We start from the raw sequence: 23552 nt of genomic DNA on the forward strand, positions 1-23552 counted from the left end.
AGACATTCATTTTCAGCTATATGTACGTGCACAAAAAAACACATCTTCCCAGGCCCCCTAAAGCTCACACCAAAGGTTTATAATCCAGGAGGAAGATAAAAGGCCCAGTGTGAGCAGCTTGAATAAGATGGTGAATGCACTTGATTGTGAGAATGTGAATGTTTCAATGAAGCTAGGTAATAAGAAAAATCAATAAAACTGTCAGCACTGGCCAATTTCAACTAGATAAAAGAATAAAGTAATTGGTCTTGAAAGACAACTCTCTAAATTAAGTTAGATGAATGGAAATACCCTTTTGTTTTAAGCCAAATCACAAGGACATCAACAGCAGTAAATGATTAAATTATAAGCCACTTTGACCCAGTATGATCTGAGCTGCAAACATGAATTTTCCAAAACGATCTTCTTTGTAAGACACAGAACCGATGTCTAGCAAGACAACAAAGACAGAATCGGAGGCCACACCAGGATACCCGGCGCTTGCTTCTTGATTAAGGATCTATTATAAACCTACTCTTTCTATTAAACTTATTTATTCAACATGACTATTCCTCCTTCAATTACTTCATTAGTAAAACAGGCACACAAGTCAATAGAAAATAGAAAATGCACATCTACGCTCCCATAATGGCCGAGAGGAAGGATGCTTTGGTAGTGATCCTAAAGAGCTCTGCTCTCCACACACTCAGGATTCAATTCTGTTTTTCATCTGCTAATGGTTGGCATTTGGTGTTGTTAACTGTGGATGATTCATTTCAGAGGAACTGCTGTGCATCTCGAGCCTGTCTGGAAGGAAATGAGGGTTTCTTGGCTTATTTCTCATCAAGCATTTTAGCATTGTCTCTCTTTGTGACATTATAAACCCCTTAATGGGAGTTTGGTCCTCATTGCTTTCAAGCTGACTCTCCCTGTCTCATCTGGTGCATATGGCCACTTCCAGGAACAAGCATTTATTCCATCAGGACAAAGGAGGGAGCCAAAAATCTGGAAATTAATAGGCCCATTCTCTGAGTCTTGAGTTGCAATAGTAAGTGAATATGTGGGGGTGGGGGTGGGGTGGGGTGCACATTGCAAGAATAATGTTTTTGAACATCTGGCTTGGTTAATATTCACTCTTATCAAATGCTGAGGCTGTTTTCTGTTCTCCACATGCTACTGGAGAATCCAACTTGTCCACGAATGTGTGGGGACCCTGTGGGGTGAGCAGGATCACAACCTTATTGCCAGAGGCACCTCACAGGAGGGAGACCCATCAGCTCCTTGGTGCAGTGCCTGACTTTGAAGTCCCTTTTTCGGTGGGTAAGGGGTCCCTTTAACATATAAAGCAATGTTTCTCATTAGAGACTGAACAGAACTTGAAAAGGGTGAGAGTGTCAGGGCTTGATGCAGGGACACCAGCTAGATAGGCTGGAGAGAAGGAGAAGGCTTAGGGTGGTAGCAGGCTTACCGTGGGACTCCATGAGATTGCTGAAAAGGCCACAGAAGACCACAAAGAAAAGATCACAAAGAGATGCCTGTACTGGTCTTGTCCTTTAAATCACCTAAGTCCCATGCTTAAAAATGTGCTCTCTGCCATAACCCAGACGTGACCATACTTGGCCTAGAATATCCCTCCTCCTTAGTGGCCAAGGTGAGTGAGAGGCCTTGACCATGAAGACACATCCAGAAAGAGCTGCCTTCCATCTTCAAACACAACTTAATCATTTATTTCATTTCCTTGTTTGAAAATTTCTCTCTGCCACATTGATGACTGTCTTTGTTTGGAAGCTCCTTGAGAATACAAATGGCATCTATTTAATTTATAGTGTCTATTGAGCCTTACCAAAAAAACAGAGCTTCAAAGCTGTCTTTGATAATGATGACATGATGCTCTCTACACAGAATGACCTTCCCACTTCTTCCTTGTCAATCTGGTATACCTAACTTTTTCTTTTCAGCCTTCAAGCTTTGCTTCTTTCTTGAGTTTCTCTGGGTTATTCTAAAGCTTCAACTTATTCCCATTTGGAGAACTCCTGGTAACACCAATTAAGCACTCAATGTGATATTATCTTGCATTTGTTCTCTAATGCTTTTGTCCTGCAGGTGTCATGGATTCCTAATAGAATTGCAAGTCCCTTGAAGGCAAGGGCCATGTGCTCTTACAAATGCTATTTCTCATTTTCCACTTCCCAGTCCCCAAATTCAGCATGGACACCAAACTTGTCATATTCACTAAAATGCATTAGTGAATACTCTTCATCTGAATGGATGGTCCTGCTTAATGATCATCAGAAGGCACTGGATTAAAAAATGCAGAAATTCTAAGAAAAACAGTAGAATTCTTATAAGCTAAAGATTCAGTGGGACTCTGGAATTGGAAAGATGTTATCTAGATAAAAACCACCAGTGGCAGAGTGTCAAGAGGAAAGCCTGCCTCTCTATTTCAACCCTGAAGGCAGTGTTCTAACCCCTACCATGGACACAAGGTAAGAAAGATTATTAATCTGCTGGGATTTGAGTCCGACCAAGACTTAGTTATGAATGCATCTTACAGACAGCCTGAAAAGGAGCTGACCATTCCTAAACTGGGACCATGTAAGTTTTCATTTCATTTCACTGGGAAAAAGATCTGCTTATTTATAAAAGGGATTCTTTGGGTCACCTTTGGATTCAAAACTAAAAACTTTACCTTCCTCTTTCTATAAAAAGCTTCCTGAAGAAAAGAACTAAACTGTTAAAAGCAGTGAGGAGGTTTTGCCACATAGACACAAGGGGGTTCATTATTGGGGCCCTAATCCAGGCAAGGCCCTGAATCATAGCCAGGAATCAGAACCAACAGGGTCTTGTGGTAAACTCTTCGGCCTTGGGCACATCACTTGACCTCTCAATGTCACCATCTCCCTCCAGGAGATGTATGTAGTTGCTCTACACACATTATCATCTTAGAAAGAAGCAAAGCACGTTTGATCATGTCTACCAGTCTGTGCAACTTGAAAAAAGCCTAGAAGAGAGTTGCAAAGATGAGATAAGATTTCTAAACTCTCTCTTCAGAAAGGTGAAGGAATTTGATTGATTCAACCTGAAGAAGAGAGATTTAATAACCATCTTCAAATATATGCAGGGCTTTTCACCCAGGGCTGATGAGAGTGTGGGGACCACATGTTCTGTCTGCACTGAGCAGAGAAGGTAGAAGCCCAGGCTTAGGAAAACAGACATTTATAGCATTAAGGGCGACAAGACACAGACAAGCTAATGAATGTTCTTCTGGGGAATACTTCAGTGGGAGAAGGGTGGTGACGAAAGAGAAAGAAAATGGGACAAAACTATGGGAAAGTCCAAACTCTGCAAAAAGCAATCTCATAGCCCCTGAAAGATATACATATTACTCTATGAATTCCTCTTTGGCACCTTGCTCTATTCTTGGACCTTTTGCTTATGCCATGCCCCAGAGTCAGAAACGTGCCCTCAAACTGTTTCCCTGGATACCCTGCCTGCTGCTCCTTCCAGAGCACTGGGTTGGAGCGTTGCTCACCCCTCTGCCTTCAGGTCTCCAGGGCCTTGACGATATTGTCAAGCAGCCCCTTCATGTGAGTACTCTGTCCTTAAAGCAGTCCTATCACAGTATCAAAACCTACTATACATCCTATTAGCCCCATTGATGGCTGAGAAATCTGAAGCTCTAAGCTAGTAAACACTGGAGCTAGGATTTAGGAGTCCATCAGTCAGTGCAGTCCACCGGTCCACTGACTGATAGATTTCTAAGGCTCTCTTTTTACTCTCTCCTCTCCCAGAGATGAGACTGAATGCTTTCTGAAGCCTATGGCAACAGAAAAAAGAAAACAGGGCTTGCTTTTTCACCCACCTCTTCATCTTCCACTTCCACAATATGTACTAATTTCCCAACCTGATCTAACTGCAGTATTTATGACGGATATGCTGCAAAAATCTTTCCAATTGCTTTTATCTTCATCATTTTATTGGAGAAACAGTTTGGGGACCCAAACATACCACTGAGATCCACTTCCTGTCCTTTCTATTATTGTCTAAACTCTGAAAAACTCTCCTGGGTGAACATGACACCTGGATGGAAGGTGGGAGAAGAAGAGCCTAGAAATCTCTAGGTCAGACTCTGATTGCCCCTCCTCTGGGAGTCTGCAAATGATGGCTCATTATCATATTACTATAAAGAATAGAAATAATATACAAATTACATCACAACAAAGGGAAAATATTAACTAATGTCCACAACAGGAAATAATTATTTGCACAATTGAGAATTACATACATTGTTTTTTATGCTTCTGTTGCCTAGGCTAATTATGCTCTGATTTAAGTATCTGGTGAGTCTGTAGTGCTGTGTTTACCAGGAAGCCCCATGGTCATTACCTATGACAAAAGCAAACACTAAAGAGGCACCGGTGCTTCTCCAATGATTCAGTGGGTAAAGAATCTGCCTGCAATACGGGAGACACAGGAGAAGTGGGTTGGATCCTTGGGTCGGGAAGATCTCCTAGAGGAAGTAATGGCAACCCACTCCAGTATTCCTGCCTGGAAAATTCCATGGACAGAGGAGCCTGATGGGCTAGAGTCCATGAGGTTGCAAAGAGTCAGACACGACTGAACAACTAACGCACAAGAGGCACCCAAGTCTACAGCAACACATAAAACATTCTGAGAAGGTTTACTGCATGGGATAATGTAGGTAAAGTCCTTGGCACAGTACCTGTCAACCCCTTCTACTGGTTACAGATATTTCAGCTTGAGCTTTGACAGATGTCTATTCAAATTATACCAAAGATCAAAACTGCATGACCAGAAATGACCCTAACTGTTATCCAGCCTGACCCCATACGTCTGAGGTTAGGTCGCCTGGTTTAGCTAAAGCTCATACCAGTCAAATCCCATTACGATGAACTACACAGGACAAGCAAGCAATGGAATTTTATTAGACAGTTAGAAATCACATTAACTCCAGCTCTAGCAGACGTAAATGTCCAGGCTTTCCACAGTGTGTTAGCAAGAAAAAAGAATCCTTTGGCACATCCCAGAAGAAGGGGGTGTATTCACACAGCCTCACCCCCACATCTTTCCCTGAGCTCTTTGCTATTTGCATGTGGTGTAAAGTTTGTGCAATTGCTATGAATATCTTTTTTTCCATTGATGGGACTGACTGGAGCACTTGAAACAGGCAAGCTGAAGGGATGCTTGATGGCAGAATAATAGAGCAGTGACAATGTCAGCTGTGCCTCATTGCAGCTCTCTTTTTCACCTTTTCTCAGAATACAGAGTCAGGAATTTTCACTAAAGAGAAGGACTTATAAAAGAATCAATGAATGTCCGCAGTCTGGGTGTGACAAACCTGGTTTTCCCTGGACCCTTACCATGCAATCAAGGTAGCAAAGGTTGTGGCTACTTATTCTCCATTCCTCTTCTCACCCTCCCAACCTTTCCAAAAACAAAACCCCCTTTGGACCACGAGTCCTCAACATCCCAGAGCAGGACTGGGAGAACAGATGCATAGAACACAAACAGAATGCACCAAGATCAGCTTCTAGGAAGAGATTGCTGGAAGTCCCTCCCACTATCCAGAGAAAGAATTCCAAATCCAGGAACAGCAAGAAAAAAGAGGAGAAAACTTCTCCTTTTCTTCAGAGCAACACATGCTAGCACTTTACTGAGTCTGGCATGTGTCAGCATTTCCAAAGTAAACTCTGTTTTCTCTAGATGAAAGAGATAAAAAAAAATAGACTAAGAATTCAGTCCAATGAAAACTGCTTTGGTCATTCACATGCAATAAGCTGTAGAAGCAAGAAGAAAAAAAACAATTGCCTCTGATTTATTTATTCGTTCATTTGTCCATATCCTTTCCTGCTAATGTAAAAAAAGGACATCTTCTATAATTTGCAAGTCATTAATTTTTTCAAAGGAAAAAATAACCAAGCCTCCCACTGATTGCCCAGCATATTGGCACAGGAAGTACATATTTAATTAATTATCCTGTTGCATATAGAATTATGTAAGGGAAAGGGGGGATTGATTTTTCCCATCAAATGTTTCACCCATATTTCTAACCAGGAGACCACTGTAATACTGTGAAGTATGGTAAATTTGGGATCAGTCATTATGTTAAAAGTAACACAAGGCTTTACCTTACTGGGTGCTTTATTTCTTAATCTCATTTTATTATTTTTTTGCCCTTTTGCACATCTTGAATATTTCAAACTAAATATTGTTAAATCTTCAAATCTTCTACAATAGTTTTCTATTCTGGGCTGTTCAGAGCTGAGAGTAGAGAAGGAAAGTTGGAAATGCTAAAATGTAATTGCAATAAAGAGCAGAAAATGTAAGAGACCAATTTTGGAAGGATGTTTAAAGTTTTAAACCTATGCCAAATAATTGAGATCTATTATAAGAGAACTGACTTCTATTATGAGCTCCATATACACACAATTACTGAATTATTCTGAACACCTGTTGAAATCAGGTGTTAACAGTCAAATAAAAATCACCAGGCACACCTGTCAAGTGCATCATTTGACCAGCTCCTTTGAATTTGCTTGCATAATCCCCCTCCATTAGAGAACCTTAAACTAGAGCTTTGTCCCTAAAATTTGGGGGTTGTGGCTTTGGCTTATATTCCCCAGGATTCCAGGGAGATGCTGTAAAAGGCCCAAGTCTTCCAGCCAGGAGCTGTGCCTTTCCCTGCGAACCACAACCTCTAACCTCTATCTTTTCCCATTGCCAAGAGGAACCTGCCTTGCCCATCCCATCTTTCTGCCGTGACATTAAAGCCAACCATTCTGTCCCCTGCCCTCAGAGAGAAGAGAAGAAAGATGGTCCCTATCACTAAATTTCAGTCCTAATTCCCAACCTCCTTAGAGCCCAAGTCTGCCACCACCTCCCTGTTCTTAAGTGCATATGTTCATCCCAGACTCCTAATTTATCCCTCTTTATAGAAGTAACATTTCTATTAAAGCTCCAAGAAATAGGATTCTGAAATTTGACACCTCATTTATTTCATTTCTGACTACCCTTAGACCAACTGGCTTTACTTCCGTCCCACTGCACACACACAAACCCCATGCGAGCTTCCCAGGAGAGGCGGCCGCCCTTCCAAAGCCTGCCTGGGCATCTGCGCCTGGGAATGCCTGCTTTACTGGTCTGACTCTGTAAGACGAAAATCTTCCCTCTGTTCCACCAGAGCTAACAGATGGCTGGTCTCTTTTGGTACATAGGCGTAAACATCTTCAAAATAACCTTTTCCTTTAAACGGTGCCAATTAATTACATGTCACTGTAATATGTCCCAGCCAAAGATGGAAGGGAGAGACCAAAAGACAGAAGGGTCAATGGACGAGAACAATGACGAGAGGTCACACTCTCCTACCTTCACCCGACGACCCCGAGAGATCAATGATCACATACACTCTTCCTTCTGGCTCCAGATCAATCTGCAATTAAGAAAATGACAGTAACTCTGTTAGTGCATCGTGGGGGCAACCTGAGAGTTCATGACATTTCCAACCCAAACTGCTAAAACCTAGGGTCACAGCTCCATTCAGTCCATCAACCTGCACCATGGAGAGTGCTGGGTGACTTAGGGGTGAGGGAGAATCGGCATTTACGGGACGTCTAGTATGTTCCAGACGCACTAATGGTGAGGCTTGATGCATCCCCAACAGGCAGTGCCATCCCATGGGCTCCCAGCTGGAGGCGGTTTTGCTGCATAAGCAAAACGTGACAACACAGGGAACTGCACGGGGACACTTGACACAAGGAACACTTATGGGGAGGACACAAAAATATCTGGAGACATTTTTGATTGTCATGACTGAAGAGGGAGTGGTGCTATTGGCATCTAGTAGGTGGAGGCCAGGGATGCTACTAAACCTCCTGCAGCAGACAGGACAGCCCCCACAACAAAGGATTACCCAGCCCCAAGTGCTGACAAAGTCAGGGTTAACAAACTGTGTTATCCTGTTTCACAGATAAGGAAACTGACCTCACCACTCCAGGGTAAATGGCAATGCTGAGATTCAATGCCAAGACCGTCTCCAGAAGCCCCTGTCCTTTATATGACACGAATTGCTCATGGGAGATTTAAAAAAAAAAAAAAAAGCAAAAGACATTATTCCCACTCTCAAGGTGCTTATAATCTCACTGGGAAGTTAAAAACAACAACAACAACAACAGAGAACAATGCCAAACCCAGCTTAATGATGAGGAAAAGAATTAACTGATAAAAGATATTCTGGTGAATCTGAAATCAGTATAAAAGAGCAGCCTGGGCAAAAAAGGGAAGGCATTCCAGATGAAAGCAACATCATAGGCAAATGCTGGGCATCTGAGTGGTGCATGTGCAGAACTGAAGGGCCCCATGCTTAAGGATGTGCTGGCACCTGTGTTTGGCAAACCCCAGCCTCTACCAGGGTTGGGATAAAGCCAATCCTACTAAATTCTTACCACCAACCTTCTCCACCCACCCTCATACCCTCCCTCCCCACCTCCCAATCCAGCAAGCTACTTCTATACAGAAGCAGGGTGATGAGCAAGGTCAGAGGAGCTGGGCCTTTTGTAGTCAATATCCTTCTGAGGTCTGAGCTGTCCTTAGAGAGAGTGTGTTCTCCACGAGAGTAGTGACTCCGGAAACCCTGGATCACCAAGTAGCCCTGGTACCCACCCTCGCCTTCCACCTGCCTGTGCAGAGTTCCAGTTGGCTCAGTCGTGCCAGGCTGGACTCCTCAACAAGCTGTGAGTCTCTTGAGGGAAGGAACTACTAGCCCCTCCCTTTCTTTTCCATAGTCCAGCAAAGAGCAGGCACATATTTAGCAAGTACTACTTAGGAAGGGTCAGTCTGGTGAACACCTCCTCCTCCTCCAAGGTCAAGGTCAGTTATTGCCTCCTTTCTGAAGCTTTTCCAGATATTCCCAAGTCAGAATGAATTACTCTTCACTTGTGTTCTCATAGCACACACACGTATCTCAATCACAGCCCCTACCAAGCTATAATACACTGCAGTGTGTCTCTATCGTCAGCCTGACAGAAACTATGACAATCCTATTTGCACCCCCCAGTGTTTAGCTTACTGTCTGCTGGTCAGGAGACACGCCCATTAAGCCTCTGCGGAAGTGGGGAAAGGCTCTGTGTTCCAGAGCCTATTCTGGGATTATTCACTCCTTCAAGCCCCTTCCCTAGGCAGGAAGGAAGGTAGGTGCTTTGTACTAAAATGGTATTCCAAAGAGGCACGAGGGGAAGAAGAGGTAGCTATACCTGGAGCACCAGAGACTGTGAGGAAAAAACTCACGGTGAACTGATGCTGTTTGGGTCCCTGCCCCCAACATCTCGCTCCACTCCTAATCCACATTCCCTGAGCCATGTGTGAGCCCCACTTTCTTTCCTGACTCAGCCTTTCAGTGGTTGAGAGGGCTGATAGTTTCCCTCAGAATTTTAGTTCCACCCACAGTGGTCTTTGACGCCCCTCCCCGCCCCAGATGAGGCCCCAGTGATCTTTTAGGCACATTCTCAGGGCAGGGAGGGAGGGAGGGCAGAAAGCTCTCAGGTAGCTCCACAGGGGCCACTCACCTGAGCTTGAGATCGAGTTTGGGGTCCAAATGGGAGCCAAATAACACACTGATGATGCCAGGAGATGACTCTCTGCACCCCTTCTGCCCCAAGAGCCCATGATTTTTAGGTTTTTAGAGAAAGAAAATGTTCTCCAGCATTCTTACCACTAGTACTGTCCCCTGCCACAAGCATAACCTGGCCCCTGCACTGAATTACAAACAGGAAAACCATCAGTCGACTCTACTGAACAGAGCCCAACCAAAATCCCGTCCCTGCCACAGTTCAAAAGTCTCAGGGGCCCCCTTGTCCAAAAGCATGGAATTTAAATAATGCATGCCTCTTAGAGATTAGATCATTCCTATTAAACCCTGCCGGCAAAATGAAACACTTTCTCATATCCTCCAAGTCAAAGATTTCCCATGACTGTGGATTTCATTGGCAAAGTACAATGGTATCTGAGAAAAGCAGGGAGGGAGACAGCAAAGGAATGAGATGGGCCGCGTGGCCTATCGGAAGGCAGGCTGCATGCCTATCTTTGCAAAAGGGGAGTGAGAACTTGTGTCAAGGGGGAACAGGTCATTGATGATAAAATGTATTAGGATATTAACATTCAAGATAGCAATCAGAAACCATTTTAGCATCCACTGCTGCCTCAATGCCGATGAACTGCATTTCCAAACAGAAAAATAGAAATTAAGCTATTAAACATGCCAAGAGCAACAAAGAGCTTTGCAGCCTGGGCAGATGGCCGCGGAGTGCTGGCTGAGCCCCAAGCAAGCTGAGTGAGGAGGCTCTGAGAATCCATCCAGTGTGGTGTGACTTCGACGTGGATGACTAGAAAGGTTATCAGGTACAAAAAGGGGTGGAATGCGTTGCAACTTCATGGCCAAATTAGCTTAATCACAAATTCTGCTCACAATTACGTGGTCCGGATAATGAAGCAATGTAGGTGCCCAGCCCTGCAAAACCCCTGCAAGCTGAAAGCCAGCATCACCACCAGGCAACTGGCGCTACATAAAAGCAGGCCTCCTCCCTCCTCCCAACCATCCCCAGAGTTTATTCTCAGTTTCTTCTCCCAGACTTCAGGTTCCTCCCAATTCTCCCAGAGGCAACCCCATTTGTCAAATCAGCTCGAATCTCATGCCTTTATTTGATGCACTTTCCCAGATACTATCTCCATTTTTGACTATGATTCTCTTTCAACCTTCAGCTGAGGCCAGAAGCAAAGCAGTAGAACTGTGGGGGAGATAAACACAACCTTTAGAGTCAGACCAGGACTGAATTCCAGTTTTGTCACTTGCAGGTCAGTCAATTATGTATTCTATTTGAACTTCAACCTCTGTCTCTTCATCTGTGAAACAGGTTACTGTGAAAATTCCACGAGACACACATACAAAGCACTTGGCACTTAGGAGCTACTCAGTATATAGTGGTTAAGAGTGAATTTGCTGGCTCTCCGGCCAGAAGCAAGAAACTATCTCTTCTAAGCTTCAGAGCGCTCCTCAGTGAAATGGAACCAATAACGGGTCCTGTGACACTGGGGCTGTCCTGATGTAAAATGCAAAATCTATGTACAGTGCATAGCATGGTGCCTGGCACAGAACACTCAGTAATTGTTGCTGCTATTGTTACTAAAGGCTTCCCAGCTGGCTCAGTGGTAAAGAATCTAGCTACCAATGCAAGATATGCAGGAGACTCAGGTTTGATCCCTGGGTCAGGAAGATCCCCTGAAGAGGAAATGGCAACCCACTCCAGTATTCTTGTCTTGGAAATCCCATGGACAGAGAAGCCTGGTGGGCTAGAGTCCATGGGGTCACAAAACAGTCAGACACAACTTAGTGACTGAGCCCGATGACAGTTGTTATATTAAAAAGTCAAGTATTTAAATTCGCTACTTAATACGATGTAATGTTTCTTCCACTGTATCGAACTCTCCCCACCCTCCCCCACCACAAAGCATTTTCTTGCCCAAAGTTGAAGTTACTTTATATACTCCAGTACATTTGATGACTTTACAGTGCTTTGAGTATCAGATGTAGAACCAAGGTGAGAATGCTGCACTCTCCCCTGGCAGGAAACCCAGGGGCAAAAAATGGCTATAGCCCCTGTTCATCAGAGGGTCATGAGGTGATTATTAGATAAGAAGTGGAGGATGACAACATACTGTCTCTACTAGGCCTGGGACACTGTACTGAGTTTTTCACCTGAATTAGTTCACCCAAACTCTTGTGAGGGCTTCCCTAGTGGCTCAAATGGTAAAGAATCTGCCTGCAATGCAGGAGGCCCAGGCTTGAGCCCTGGGTCAGGAAGATCCCCTGGAGAAGGGAATGGCAACCCACTCCAGTATTCTTGCCTGAAGAATCCCATGGACAGAGGAGCCTGGCAGGCTACAGTCCATGGGGTTGCAAAGAGTCAGACACAGTTGAGCAACTAAACAACAACAACAATCTCCCATGAGGCCAGTAGTACATATTCCCCACTTTTCAGATTGAAAAACTTGGGTTCAGAAAACTTTCCGTGGGATTCCCACACAGTGCTGCTGCCTAGAGCACACAGGAGAGATGACTCTGATAGGGTTCCCATCTCAAGCCCCATCCAGCCAGGATGGGCAGCCTCTGGCTGTCCTCTGTGGGTTCACTGTCCTTCTCAGGTGCAACTGACTGGCTCCCCAGCCAGGTCAGTTTAAGGCACAACAGTGCCCTGAATGCCTTGCCTATCCTCCTTTTCCCCCACTTGGGGAAGGTCTGGGCATAAACAAGATCTCCATTCCTGCAAATTCAGTACAAAGCAATAGGGAAAGAGCTCAAACCATCGAAACCAGCAAAAAGCCATCTCTGGAAAGCAAAAAGACCTACAGGCACTTTTTTGGATGGTGCCTGACCCTTCACAAAGTCCTTCACAAGCATTATTCATTGATTCCTCACAATTAACCTGTAAGGTAACAAGTATTATTAGCAACATTGTAAGGATGAGAAAACTGAAGTTAAGGAAGATAAACAGACTAGTGAGAGCACACACAACTGCAGGGGCAGCATTCACACGGTGGTCTCTGGGGACCAGTCCTCTGGTGCTGAGCAGTCAGGGAAGAGTGGCAGAGTCAGAACCTGCCCCCTCAGTTCCCAGCTCTCAGCAACCTCTGTTCCTCCCACCACACCACACCTGTCCAGCAAGAACTCTGACCACCGGACTAGCACCCCACCCATGCAGCCGGTTTAGCTGTCACTGCTGTGTGTCACTGTGCATGCCTGTGTTTGGGGGTAATGGGGTTTGAGACAAAGGAGGTAAAAAATTCATAGTCAAGCTTCCCCCAACCATAGGCTCCACTTTCACTGAAGACCTCGAGGCAAACCTCTCCTCAGAACAGCCCACAAAGGTCACAGAGGACCCATCTGAGTTTCACTTCCTTTTCCATCTGTTGTCAGGCACTAGGGCCTGGAAAGAAGCAAAAGGGAGAGAGTGGGTCAGAAAAAGATGACTCCAGAAAGGAGAAGGAGGAAAAGAGGCTGCACCGCCCCTGTTACACCAAATAAGTCCTAAATAATAGCCTGTTTCTTTTATTTCCTGGAGGAGGGTGGGAAGTGAGGGAGGAGGAAGTGGGAAGAAGGAGGGAGAAGACTCGGGGCTTCTTTCCAAGGCAGAGGACCCACTTCCCAAGGCCCGCATCCTCTTTATTGCTGGCTCTTCTCCCCTGGAGACCCCTTGGGCACACTACCATCCCCAGAGGCGCTGGGCATGGAAGAGGCAAGCCAGACCTAGCAGGAGCCCTTCAAGCAGCAGGTGGCCTGCCTCCTAGCCACTGCTTCTGGAAGGCAGTAAATGTGGAGACCGCAATGGCTGCTCTTGAGCAGCTGCTGGGTGCTGATTTTGGAGTTAGCAGCCAATTAAACTAAAGACTCTTCATTAGAGGAGTTTGCTGCTAGCTTGATGGGTAGAGTGCACTGGCTGGTTAAAAAGCAGAGGGTGCACATGTAATTAAATAATTTAATAAGAGTTCCACTCAGTTCACAGGCTTCCAACAGTACTTACTTTCATGAAATAAGGGGAGAGGAGGATGGCTTCTATCTCAAACGCCTTCCGTGGTAGTGCAAAGATATTATGAAGACTTTCGTGTATATCCTGCAGGGCAAAACTCTGCCTATCCAGCACACTGGAGGGATTTAATAGTATTTATAAATGTTGGCGCAGTGGATGAAAAGAGGATCTGCACAACTGAATTATGGAGATTATTTACTTGGGAAGCCATCACATAACCACGTTCATGCGTGCTCTGTTGTGTCTGACCCTTTGCGACCCCATGGACTATAGCCTGCCAGACTCTGCTGCCCATGGAATTTTCCTGGCAAGAATATTGGAGTGGGTGGCCATTTCCCACTCCAATATTCCCCACTCCAGGGAATCTGCCCAACCCAGGGACCGAACTGATGTCTCCTGCACTGGAAAGCCATCAACCTGGACACGATGTTCCCAGTGGCTTCATTCGTAACAATCAAATGCTGGGAACGGCCCAAATGTCCAAGAACAGATCAATGAATAGGTAAACCAGGCTGCATCCATAAGATAGACTTTTCCTCAGCAGTAAAGAATGAACTCCTGGTATACACAACAAACCGAATGCTATGGGAAAGAAGCCAAATACAAAAGTGTACATACTATATGGTTCAATTTACATAATGTTCTAGAACAGGCAAAACGAATCTATCATGACAAAAAGACTATCAGTGATCTCCTGGAGGTGGAAATGAGAATTGGATTCAATGAGGCATAGAGGATGACTGAATGATTTTGAGTTTTGTATTTTACAATGGTAAAGTAAATATTCAATTTTTTAAAAAGAAGCACAGAAGAACTTTTGGGGAAGATGAAACTTTTCTGTATGTTGATTAGGTGGTGGTGACATGAATGTATACGTTTGTTAAACCACATCAAGCCACACACTTAAAATGGATGCATTTCTTGCATGTAAATTATACCCCAATAAAGTCGTTTTCAAAAAAGGAAAAAAAGAAGACATCATTCCACATAAGGATTGCTCTACAATTTTCCTTTAAATAATAAATCATCTTCCCACCCTCAGGGCATTTAAAATTTCATATTCCATTTTTAAAAATAAAAGGGTTCATTCAGAGTTTTTCAAGAACACATCTGTCACCCAACATAATGTACACCTACCTGTGTAGGCATATATTCACACACCCACCCACGTGTGCAAAACACTCACAGCCACCTTCTCTTGTCTTTCTGTGATCAAAATACAGTAAAAGCAAGAAAAACATCCAAAATGTAGGTTCTCTGCTGAATTATTTAAACCTGTCTTTCGGTGTGTGGATCTCAATTTCCTCATATGCAAAACAAAACAAAACAAAAAAAATAGGCCAAATGTTCTAGAATGGCTTTTAATGACCTCAAGGACCTAAATATCCATGACCAGGAGACACTTGAATAAATCATGGGAAATCATTCGGTAGGTCACTACGCAAGTCCTATAAAAAGAAGGAAAAGATCTAAATGTATTGACCTATATGAAACTATCTCTGGGTTATAGCAAGTGGGAAAAAAGTATAGTGTAATGGATATATTATGCCAGGCTATCATGTGAATAAAATGGGTGAGCATATGGGTATACAAACACACACACACTCATACTCGTTAGGCAGAGATTCTCTCTAGAAAGAGTCTTAATCAACAGGAATAGAAACTGTAGGATTGAGGGGCCAGAAATCAGAAAAGGAGCACTATTCCTTACTCTATGCTCTTTTGAACCATTTGACTTTTAAAATCATGTTCCTAACCTGTTTGCAGGGCAGGAACAGAGATGCGGCCCTAGAGAATGGACTTGTGGACACCGTGGGGGAAGGGGAGGGTGGGACCAGCTGAGACAGCAGCATTGATATATGTATATACCACCACGTGTGAAATAGACAGCTCCAGGAAGCAGCTGTGCAGCACAGGGAGAGCGGGCTCAGGGCTCTGTGATGATTTAGAGGGGTGAGACGGGGGACAGGAGGGAGGCTTAAGACGGAGGGGATGTATGTACACACGATTGATTCACAATTTGTACAGCAGAAAGTAACACCACATTGTACAGCAATTTTACTCCAACTGAAAAAAATCGTGTCCTTGTGTGAACTTGCCACAATATTTAAGTCAACACCTTTTTTCACTACCTATTTCTAACCTCCCATCCCCCAGAGAGTAGCTTGCTTCCGTTCCCAGACACATCTTAAATAAACGCCCCTCAAAACTGGCTTACACATTGCTTGCCCATCCCCCGTAACCAGGTCCCAGATACCAACAGAGCAGCAGCCAACATCTCCGTGTGGAAGCCCTGTTGGCTGAACTGGAGGCCTGTTACAGATTCCAGCTCCCCACAGGCCACAAATGGAGTCAACTCAGCTAGCACCTGCTTCCTCTTTTCAACAGGCTCAGAAATAGACCCAGAGAGCTGGCTCCCTCTGATGACAGAGGTGGCTAAAAGCAAATAAGTCTGTGTATATAGACGCTTTCCTGAGCTGAGAAAACATCCAAAAGTGCCAAACCTAATGCCAAGGGTGTGCAATGGCTTACAAAGTATCGCCAGGTCAGGGTGTCATTTTCCTCTCTTCTTTCAGGGATGACAGTATGTGTGTAATCCATGAGAAGCTGCTGAGTGCAAACAGTAGGAAATGCGACCACGTACTTCCAGTGTTTTGATATGAAAAATACTCACTACCCATCTGCACTTTGCATTTTGCTTTACAATGCTCTCTCTCACTGCATAAACTTGTATCCATGTGTTTTATTCCATGTTTCCTAATTTTTACACTAAGCCAATCACAGTGAATGAGTGTCAACGCTCTGAAGCTAGCCTAACCCCAGCTCTGCCTGTCACAAGCTGTGTGGCCCCTGCTTCAATTTCTTCACCTACACATTTAGAATGTCAGTGCGACCTGTTTCAGAGTGTTGTGAGGATCAAATGAGAGGGTAAAGCACTTGGAGCTGGGCCTGACACACCGCTAGAATCCTCTCAATGTCAGCTGTCAAGTCATTAGGGTTATTGCCTGCCTAGACTTTGAGACCTTCTGGGGAAGAGTCACATGTCCCTTTTTGGGGGAGGAGGGGTCCACAGTTCTTGATCCAGGACTGGGCACATGGCAGGGAATCAGTAGAGACTCCACGCATAATTCAATGGACCCACGTGGAACAGAGCCAAGCCTCAGTCAGGAGCTCAAGATTGTGCAACCAGAAAATTTATCTCCAGACCAGGAACTCTTCTGTCTCTGTAATATCATAACTTAGCAGGACCTTCACCAATGGCTCACAAAGGTGTTCGGTTCCTGACTCCCTTCAAAACCTAAGACATTAGAACTGTATCTAACACTTTGAGCATCTCAAAAAGAGAGGCTCATTTATTCATGCTAATAATCACAAGTCTAATAAACACCCTTTACTGAGCACTTTGCACATGTTATCTGGATGAGAGAGAGTCTTATCTTAACCATTTCAGGAATGAGAAAACTGAGGCTCAGGGATTTCAGTGGCTTGCCCACATCCTCACAGCTTGAAGAAGGGGAGCCTGCACTAAGGTAGGGCTCTCCAACTCCCTATCCAATGCTCCTGTTACCTTGGGCCAAATCAAAGGTAAGGACTCAAGGAGATCTTGGAGAAAGAACACATTGTGAGCTGTTCATGGAGCCCATGCTGTGTGCATGAAGGCAGAGTTGCTTCTTGGGAACAAGAATAATGAAAGTAAAGCTTTCTCATTGTCCTCTTGGAGTTCATAGTTGAAGGAACACCAATCCCACAGCAAAACCACTAGGAGGTTTGGACTATAAAACACAAACACAGGGCAGGATGCCCAGGTTCAGGAAGTAAGTGCCGTCCTAGAAATATTGCTGTATTGAAATTTTCTGTATAACAAGTCCTATTTGCCACTGTTTTGCATCATATCATCATTAAGCGACTTCCCTGGTGGCTTAGAGGGTTTGCCTGCCTACAATGCGGGAGACCTGGGTTCGATCCCTGGGTTGGGAAGATCCGCTGGAGAAGGAAATGGCAACCCATTCCAGTACTCTTTCCTGGAAAATCCCACTGATAGAGAAGCCTTGTAGGCTACAGTCCTTGGGGTCACAAAGAGTCTGACACGACTAAGCAACTTCACTTGCGTCATATAGTTGGAACCATGCCTGATGAGGAAAAGAAGGGTTTTATAAAAATCACAGAGGCATTAAAGCTAAGAATCATAAGCTACTTTGAAAACACTTGGTTCAAATAAGCAAAGTAATGCAAATTTAACTAAGGGTAAGATTTTTTTCTTTTGCCTATCAAATTAGGCAAAATTTCTTCAGGGCTATGTATTCTTGAGTTATTTGTTTATTAAAATATAAACAAAACTAAGTACCATGATGTGTTCAGTTTTTAAAAATCAAAGCTACATGTGAACTTACAATGAGAGGCAGCAGTCTCTTGCCCCATACTCCCCAGAGGAAGCCAATTTTAATAATTTCTATTTGGGTTTTTCTAGCCCTCCCTACAGTGTCCTTAAATAATATGTTTATACCTCAATTTCCGGATTTCTTACTTTAGACATTTGCTCTTGCCTTGCTGTTGTGATAGATGAGGATTTAGTTCACTCACCACCTCACTTCACTTTCCTACCTCTACAAAATAATTACACACTGCAATTCTCAATTCCTTCTCTATTCTTGTCTACAACTGCAAAAAAGCAATCTAAATGTCAATTTCTTGTTTCATCAACTATAGACCACATCCCTTGACCTTCCATATTCTAACTGGAGACCATGAATACTTCCAGCCTCACCCCCATCCTTCACATCTTTACCATTCGACTATCAGTGTTGACAGGCACCCCAGGTGGCTCAGTGGTAAAGAAGCCAACACAAGAGACACGGGTTTGATCCCTGGAGGAGCAAATGGCAATCTACTCCAGTATTCTTGCCTGGAAAATCTCATGGACAGAGAAGCCCGTGGGCTGCAGTCCAGAGAGTCACAAAGAGCTGGACACGACTGAGTCACTAAGTATGCACACATCAGTGTTAACAATACTGACATTTTTTCTAACTGTAGTTGAGTCCCATGTTTTGTGTATATGTTGGTTCCAACATTTGAAAATGAATTAATAGTATTTACATAAAATTATAACTTTGTTAATGATATCACATATACTTTCTTTTCCATGAGTTCAATGTGACAACCCATATGCCACTCAATGAAGAATATACCTGGCATCAAATTCAAATAGGTTGCTTTTTTTTTTTTTTTTCACTCTACCAATTGCCTTTCTCAGATCCTTAAGTTTCCCCTGGGCTCCCTTTTTTTCAGGGTCTGCCCTTCTGGCGACCTTCACTGTCCAGTTCTCCCTAATCTGGGCTGACTGCTCTCTGGTCTCCTGCACAGTTGTAGTACCATGATTCATTTTCACTGCTCTACTGGATGCAGTCACTGTTGCTGGAATCCATCATCTTCCTTGTTCTGAGTTATTCCCTTGTTTTTGCCAGTAAAGTACATTCTGATTGATATATTGATTAAGAGTGCATAGAAAGCCAGCTTTCTAAGACCTTGCATGCCTGTCTTCACACATGATTGATAGTTTAGAGGTTGGATATAGAGTTCTAGGTAAAAAAAAAAATCATTATCAGAACTTTTTCTAACATTAATATTGCCAGTGGACTCTAATATCAGCATGGTTGCTTTTGTTTAGTAGGTGACATTGTTTTGTCTTCATTCTCTGAAAGTTTTAGGATCTTACACCATGATTATTAATGTGTGGTTAGTAGTCTGCATTGTGGAAGTTTTAGGATCTCTTTTTTATCTTCAAAGTTCTGAAATTCCATGATATGCCACAGGGTATCTTTTTTTTGTTGTTGTTCATTGTACTTGTTCTTTGGATTTATTGAATTTGTGGGATAGGTTCTTCTATGTGTCCTTTGCTATTGACTTCTTCATTTTCTCTATGAAATTCCTATTATTTGGCATATTCTACATATAGACCTTCAAACAGTCACTTGCTTTCAGCTGCACATCTCACTCCTGCCTCTGGGGTGACTGAGTCTCCATGCCTGAGCTCCTTGAGAGTTCTGTAGAACAGCTAGCTCTAGGTGGGGCTCTGGTACCCCTCCACACATGCTCTGGGCTATGGCTCCTTTGTATCTCTATTCCATCCCATGGTTGCCACCTGCCCACTCCTTTCCCAGAAATTCACTGAAATAGTTTGTTGATGGAATCTTTCTGCTCACTTATTGTTATAAAATTGTATCTCCCATCATTTTACTTTCCCATTATTTAATTGGGACCTTGAGAAGGCAAAGCAATCAACGTATTTGCTCACCTTGAATGAAAATTCCAAAGACATATCATCTTAAATGATATCCAAGAGCAGAGGAGAAATAGGCCCCCTTATACACTGTTAATGAAGTACAAATTGGCACAAAATTTGTAGGGCGGTTTGCCATTATATCCTTTGACCTAGCAATTCCATTTCTGGGAATTTATCCCAAATCACACATGTGCAAGAAGATTTAAATACAAGGATCATTATTACAACATTTTGAAGAGTATAAAATTAGAAACTAATTGTCCAATAATAGCAAACTATTTAAATAAATTGTAGCATATTCAAATCATTAGATACCATGCCATTGCAAAAAAAAAAAAAACTTTGTAGAATTATACTTAATGACATGGAAAGATATGCAAAATACAGTATTAAAAATGGGAAGAAAATGAAATGACAAAGGAATATGTATACTGTGACCCAATTTTTTAAAAATAAAATGTTATCCACAGAGAGTGAAATAATGCATGATTTTTCTTTGTGCATATTCATAGCTTTCTAAACTTCATCTTTTCTTCTACTTTCTACTACAACCTTTGTGATTTAAAAAGTCAAACAATAAACTTGTTGCTTGAATGATATTGTGTGGCTCAGTCCCTTCATTTACAGGTAAGGAAACTGAGGCACAGTAAGGTCAAGTGATCCAGTCAGACATCTCAATAAATTATCTATAGCTGAAAATAAAGACACTCAGTTATCCCGATTTTCACTGCAGAATTCCTTAAGGTGCAAGCTAAAAATGGGACAAATTATGTTCACTTTACATGCTTCTATAAAAGTATAATTTTCTGGTCAAATGTTTCACAGCACTACTCAATCCTAATCACTAGTTACAAGGGGTTAGTAGCTAGGCATATTCCTCATTTGGGGACTGTTAGAACATCTAAAGAGAAGCTTCAGTAGTTCAGCCAAATAGAATGTACTAGTTTCATTTTTACACCTTATATACAGTTAACTTTTAAACTACTTTCCATGTAACAAACTTTCCTACCAGCATAGACTTTGTCAACCAGGTAATGACCAAACACTTCTGCTATGATATAACCATACTGGGCTAACATCTAGCCATGTGATATTACTATCTTTGTTTTTACAGGAGTTCTTAGGAATATATTCTCTCATTTGTCCTCACTGTCCTATAATTTTTTAAAGAAAATTTATAAAAAATGTAAAATGCTGGTTCTAAAAAAACCAAGCATAGACCTCAAACACATAATACAGAGGAAAATGGAATTTAATAGGCAGGTCAACATCAGTAAAATCTTATCCTCGATTAGATATTCATCAGTTGACTCTGTTTAATTTTGAAGGAAAACATTAAATTTTTAAAATTTTTAGATTTTGTGCCAAAATAGTAAAGAAGATAAAATAAGTTTGATACAATTTCTAGTTTTTTGGAATAAAGTCTATCTTAACATGTAACCTAACAAGCATGTGTGAATGTTCAACTGGGCTTTTTCTATAAATAAATGATTATGTTGGTTTTCAGATACAAAGAATACATGAAAGCAGGGACTATATATTCTCTGAAAATGAGCAACTCTCCTTAAAATTCTGCTTGTTTTCTACACATTTATGTAGTTGCAGGCCTTGTAAAATGAACAGGCAAATACAGTTGGACTCACAAATCAGATATGTGTGTGCTGAAGTCCCACCAACATCTGAACTAGAAGGAAAGATATTTCCTGAAGTTCATAGCAAAGGGGATCAGAAAGTTGTCCAAACTTTGAATGCTGGAATAGTTCTGAACCTATGAGTTTCTCACGGGGACAACAGATTTCCATATATTTTGGACAAGTACAGAAAAGACCTATATCACAAGTATATTGTATTACAGACCATATGAGAGGGACGCTCAATTCCGTCTTATTTGTGAGGATAGTGTAGGGCTATCTTCAATCACTAATTAACAGAGGCAGGGATTGAAATAAGTAGAAGAAAGCACACAAAAAGTCCAAGCACAAAAAAGTCCTCAGATTTTCAAAGGCATCAAAGGAAAATAAAGTTAAATTTTTTTAAGTCTATCCATAGAATAGTCAATGCTTTGTTCATTGCCCAGAGTAGATGTAACAGAAAAAAAGTTTCAGTTAATAGATCTTTTCTAACCTGTTAAACCTTTTGTTGGTTTCCCTTCAGAGTATTTCATGTCTTATTTGTCAAAAGGTGAGTAAAAAGTTTGGGTTTGGTGACTGAGTGTCCATTTATCTAAGGTCATCAAGAAAGGCCTTCTTGACATTTAAGGAGTCAGGCCTGCAAATTTCTAGCAGGGAAACAGCAGTGTAACAAGCAGAGGGAAGAGCAGGTGCAAAGGCTGGGAGGTGGTAGAGAACTTAGCCTTCGTCAGGGTGAGAGATGGGGTGACAGGAGCAGAGTGAGGAAGGTAATCAGTGACAAGGTCCCAGAGGGGGGCGGTGTGGTGAGGACTGGGCTTTGCTGCTGAGTGAGATGGGAAGCCAGAGGCAAGTCTGAGCAGAGCAGTGATGTGCTGTGACTTGCACTTTGACAGGATCACTCTGGCTATTGTGTGGAGAATAAACCTTGGGGGCAAGCGAGGAAGCAGGAAGGCCAGTTCAGAGGCTATCATGATAATCCAGTTGAGAGGTGGAGGCTATCATGATAATCCAGGGAAGATGATAGCATGACTAGGAAGGGATGGGACACTGGAGGTAAGGGGAAGTGGTCAGTTTCTGAATATATTTTGAAGGTGGAGCCAAAAGGATTCCTAACGGATTAGATGCAGTGTGTGAGATAAAGAGAGGGCTTGAGGCTAGCATGGAATTGTGGAGCCTGAGCAAAACATGAAGCTGTTCTTGACCAAGCAGGAGAGGACTGGGAAGCGGGCAGGGCAGGAGTGGACATCCGGGGCAGAGTTTGGACAGATATGGCTGGAGACACCTCTGAGACAGCCAAGGGCGAGGGAAAGTCCACGCTTAAGATCTGAATTCAGAAGTCACTAGCAGAGAGGCAGTACAGAGCTAAAACCCCCGACCCACAATCCTAACATCCAAAATGCTCTAAAAATTAGACTCTTGAAATTTGAGTCAAAATCCTTTGGCCACAAACCTTGACCCAAGCTGATACATGGCTATTTATTGTCTCTGCATATTCCACTTAGTGTGATTATTTATACAATTGTTATAGAAATATTAATTTGTTCGATCATAAAGGACTGCCCCAGAATCTGCTGGGGTTATTATGGAATATACAGAATAAATTCTAGAAAACACAAAATTCTGAATTTCTAAATAAATCTGGGCCTTGAGAGGGTTGGATAAGGGATGAGGATCTGTAGTTTGGGCCATAAGAAAAGAGAGATTGGGAAGATGAGAAGGACCAGCCCAGATGCCTGAAAGACCTCCACACAGAGGTCCAGCCTCACCTGCCCTGGGTGGATTCTGCTTTGATTTCGTTCCTTCCTTCCTCCAAACCACCACACCAAACATACACATTCATCCCAGACTTGTGGCAGATTTTTAGGCCTTTATTTTTAGCTTTCGCTGTGTCTTCAGAAGAGAGGGCCAAAACTCTTTCTATCCACCATCCCCGCCCTGTGTCCCCCCACACAGTAGTTTTTTTTTAAAGCCTGATGTGATGTTGACTTCATGTATCACTGAACTTGCTGTATCTGTTACAAGGTGGGGTTCGTGTGGGGGGCCTCACAAGTGGCTCAGTGGTAAAGA

The 23552-nt window shown here is 42.9% G+C and overlaps 1 protein-coding gene across 3 annotated transcripts in view; it reads right to left on the bottom strand.

Annotated features, from left to right (window-relative positions):
* The window catches only part of PRKCE (protein kinase C epsilon), a 542503-nt gene that overhangs the window by 326883 nt on the left and 192068 nt on the right, over positions 1 to 23552 (bottom strand). For all 3 annotated transcript variants that reach the window (XM_043918105.1, XM_043918104.1, XM_043918106.1), the window contains exon 3: positions 7366 to 7429. In XM_043918105.1, coding sequence (XP_043774040.1) covers positions 7366 to 7429 — 64 coding nt within the window. The remainder of the gene's footprint in view (positions 1 to 7365; positions 7430 to 23552) is intronic.

This window comes from Cervus elaphus, chromosome 11 (assembly GCF_910594005.1).
Source record: "Cervus elaphus chromosome 11, mCerEla1.1, whole genome shotgun sequence".
Lineage (NCBI taxonomy): Eukaryota > Metazoa > Chordata > Mammalia > Artiodactyla > Cervidae > Cervus > Cervus elaphus.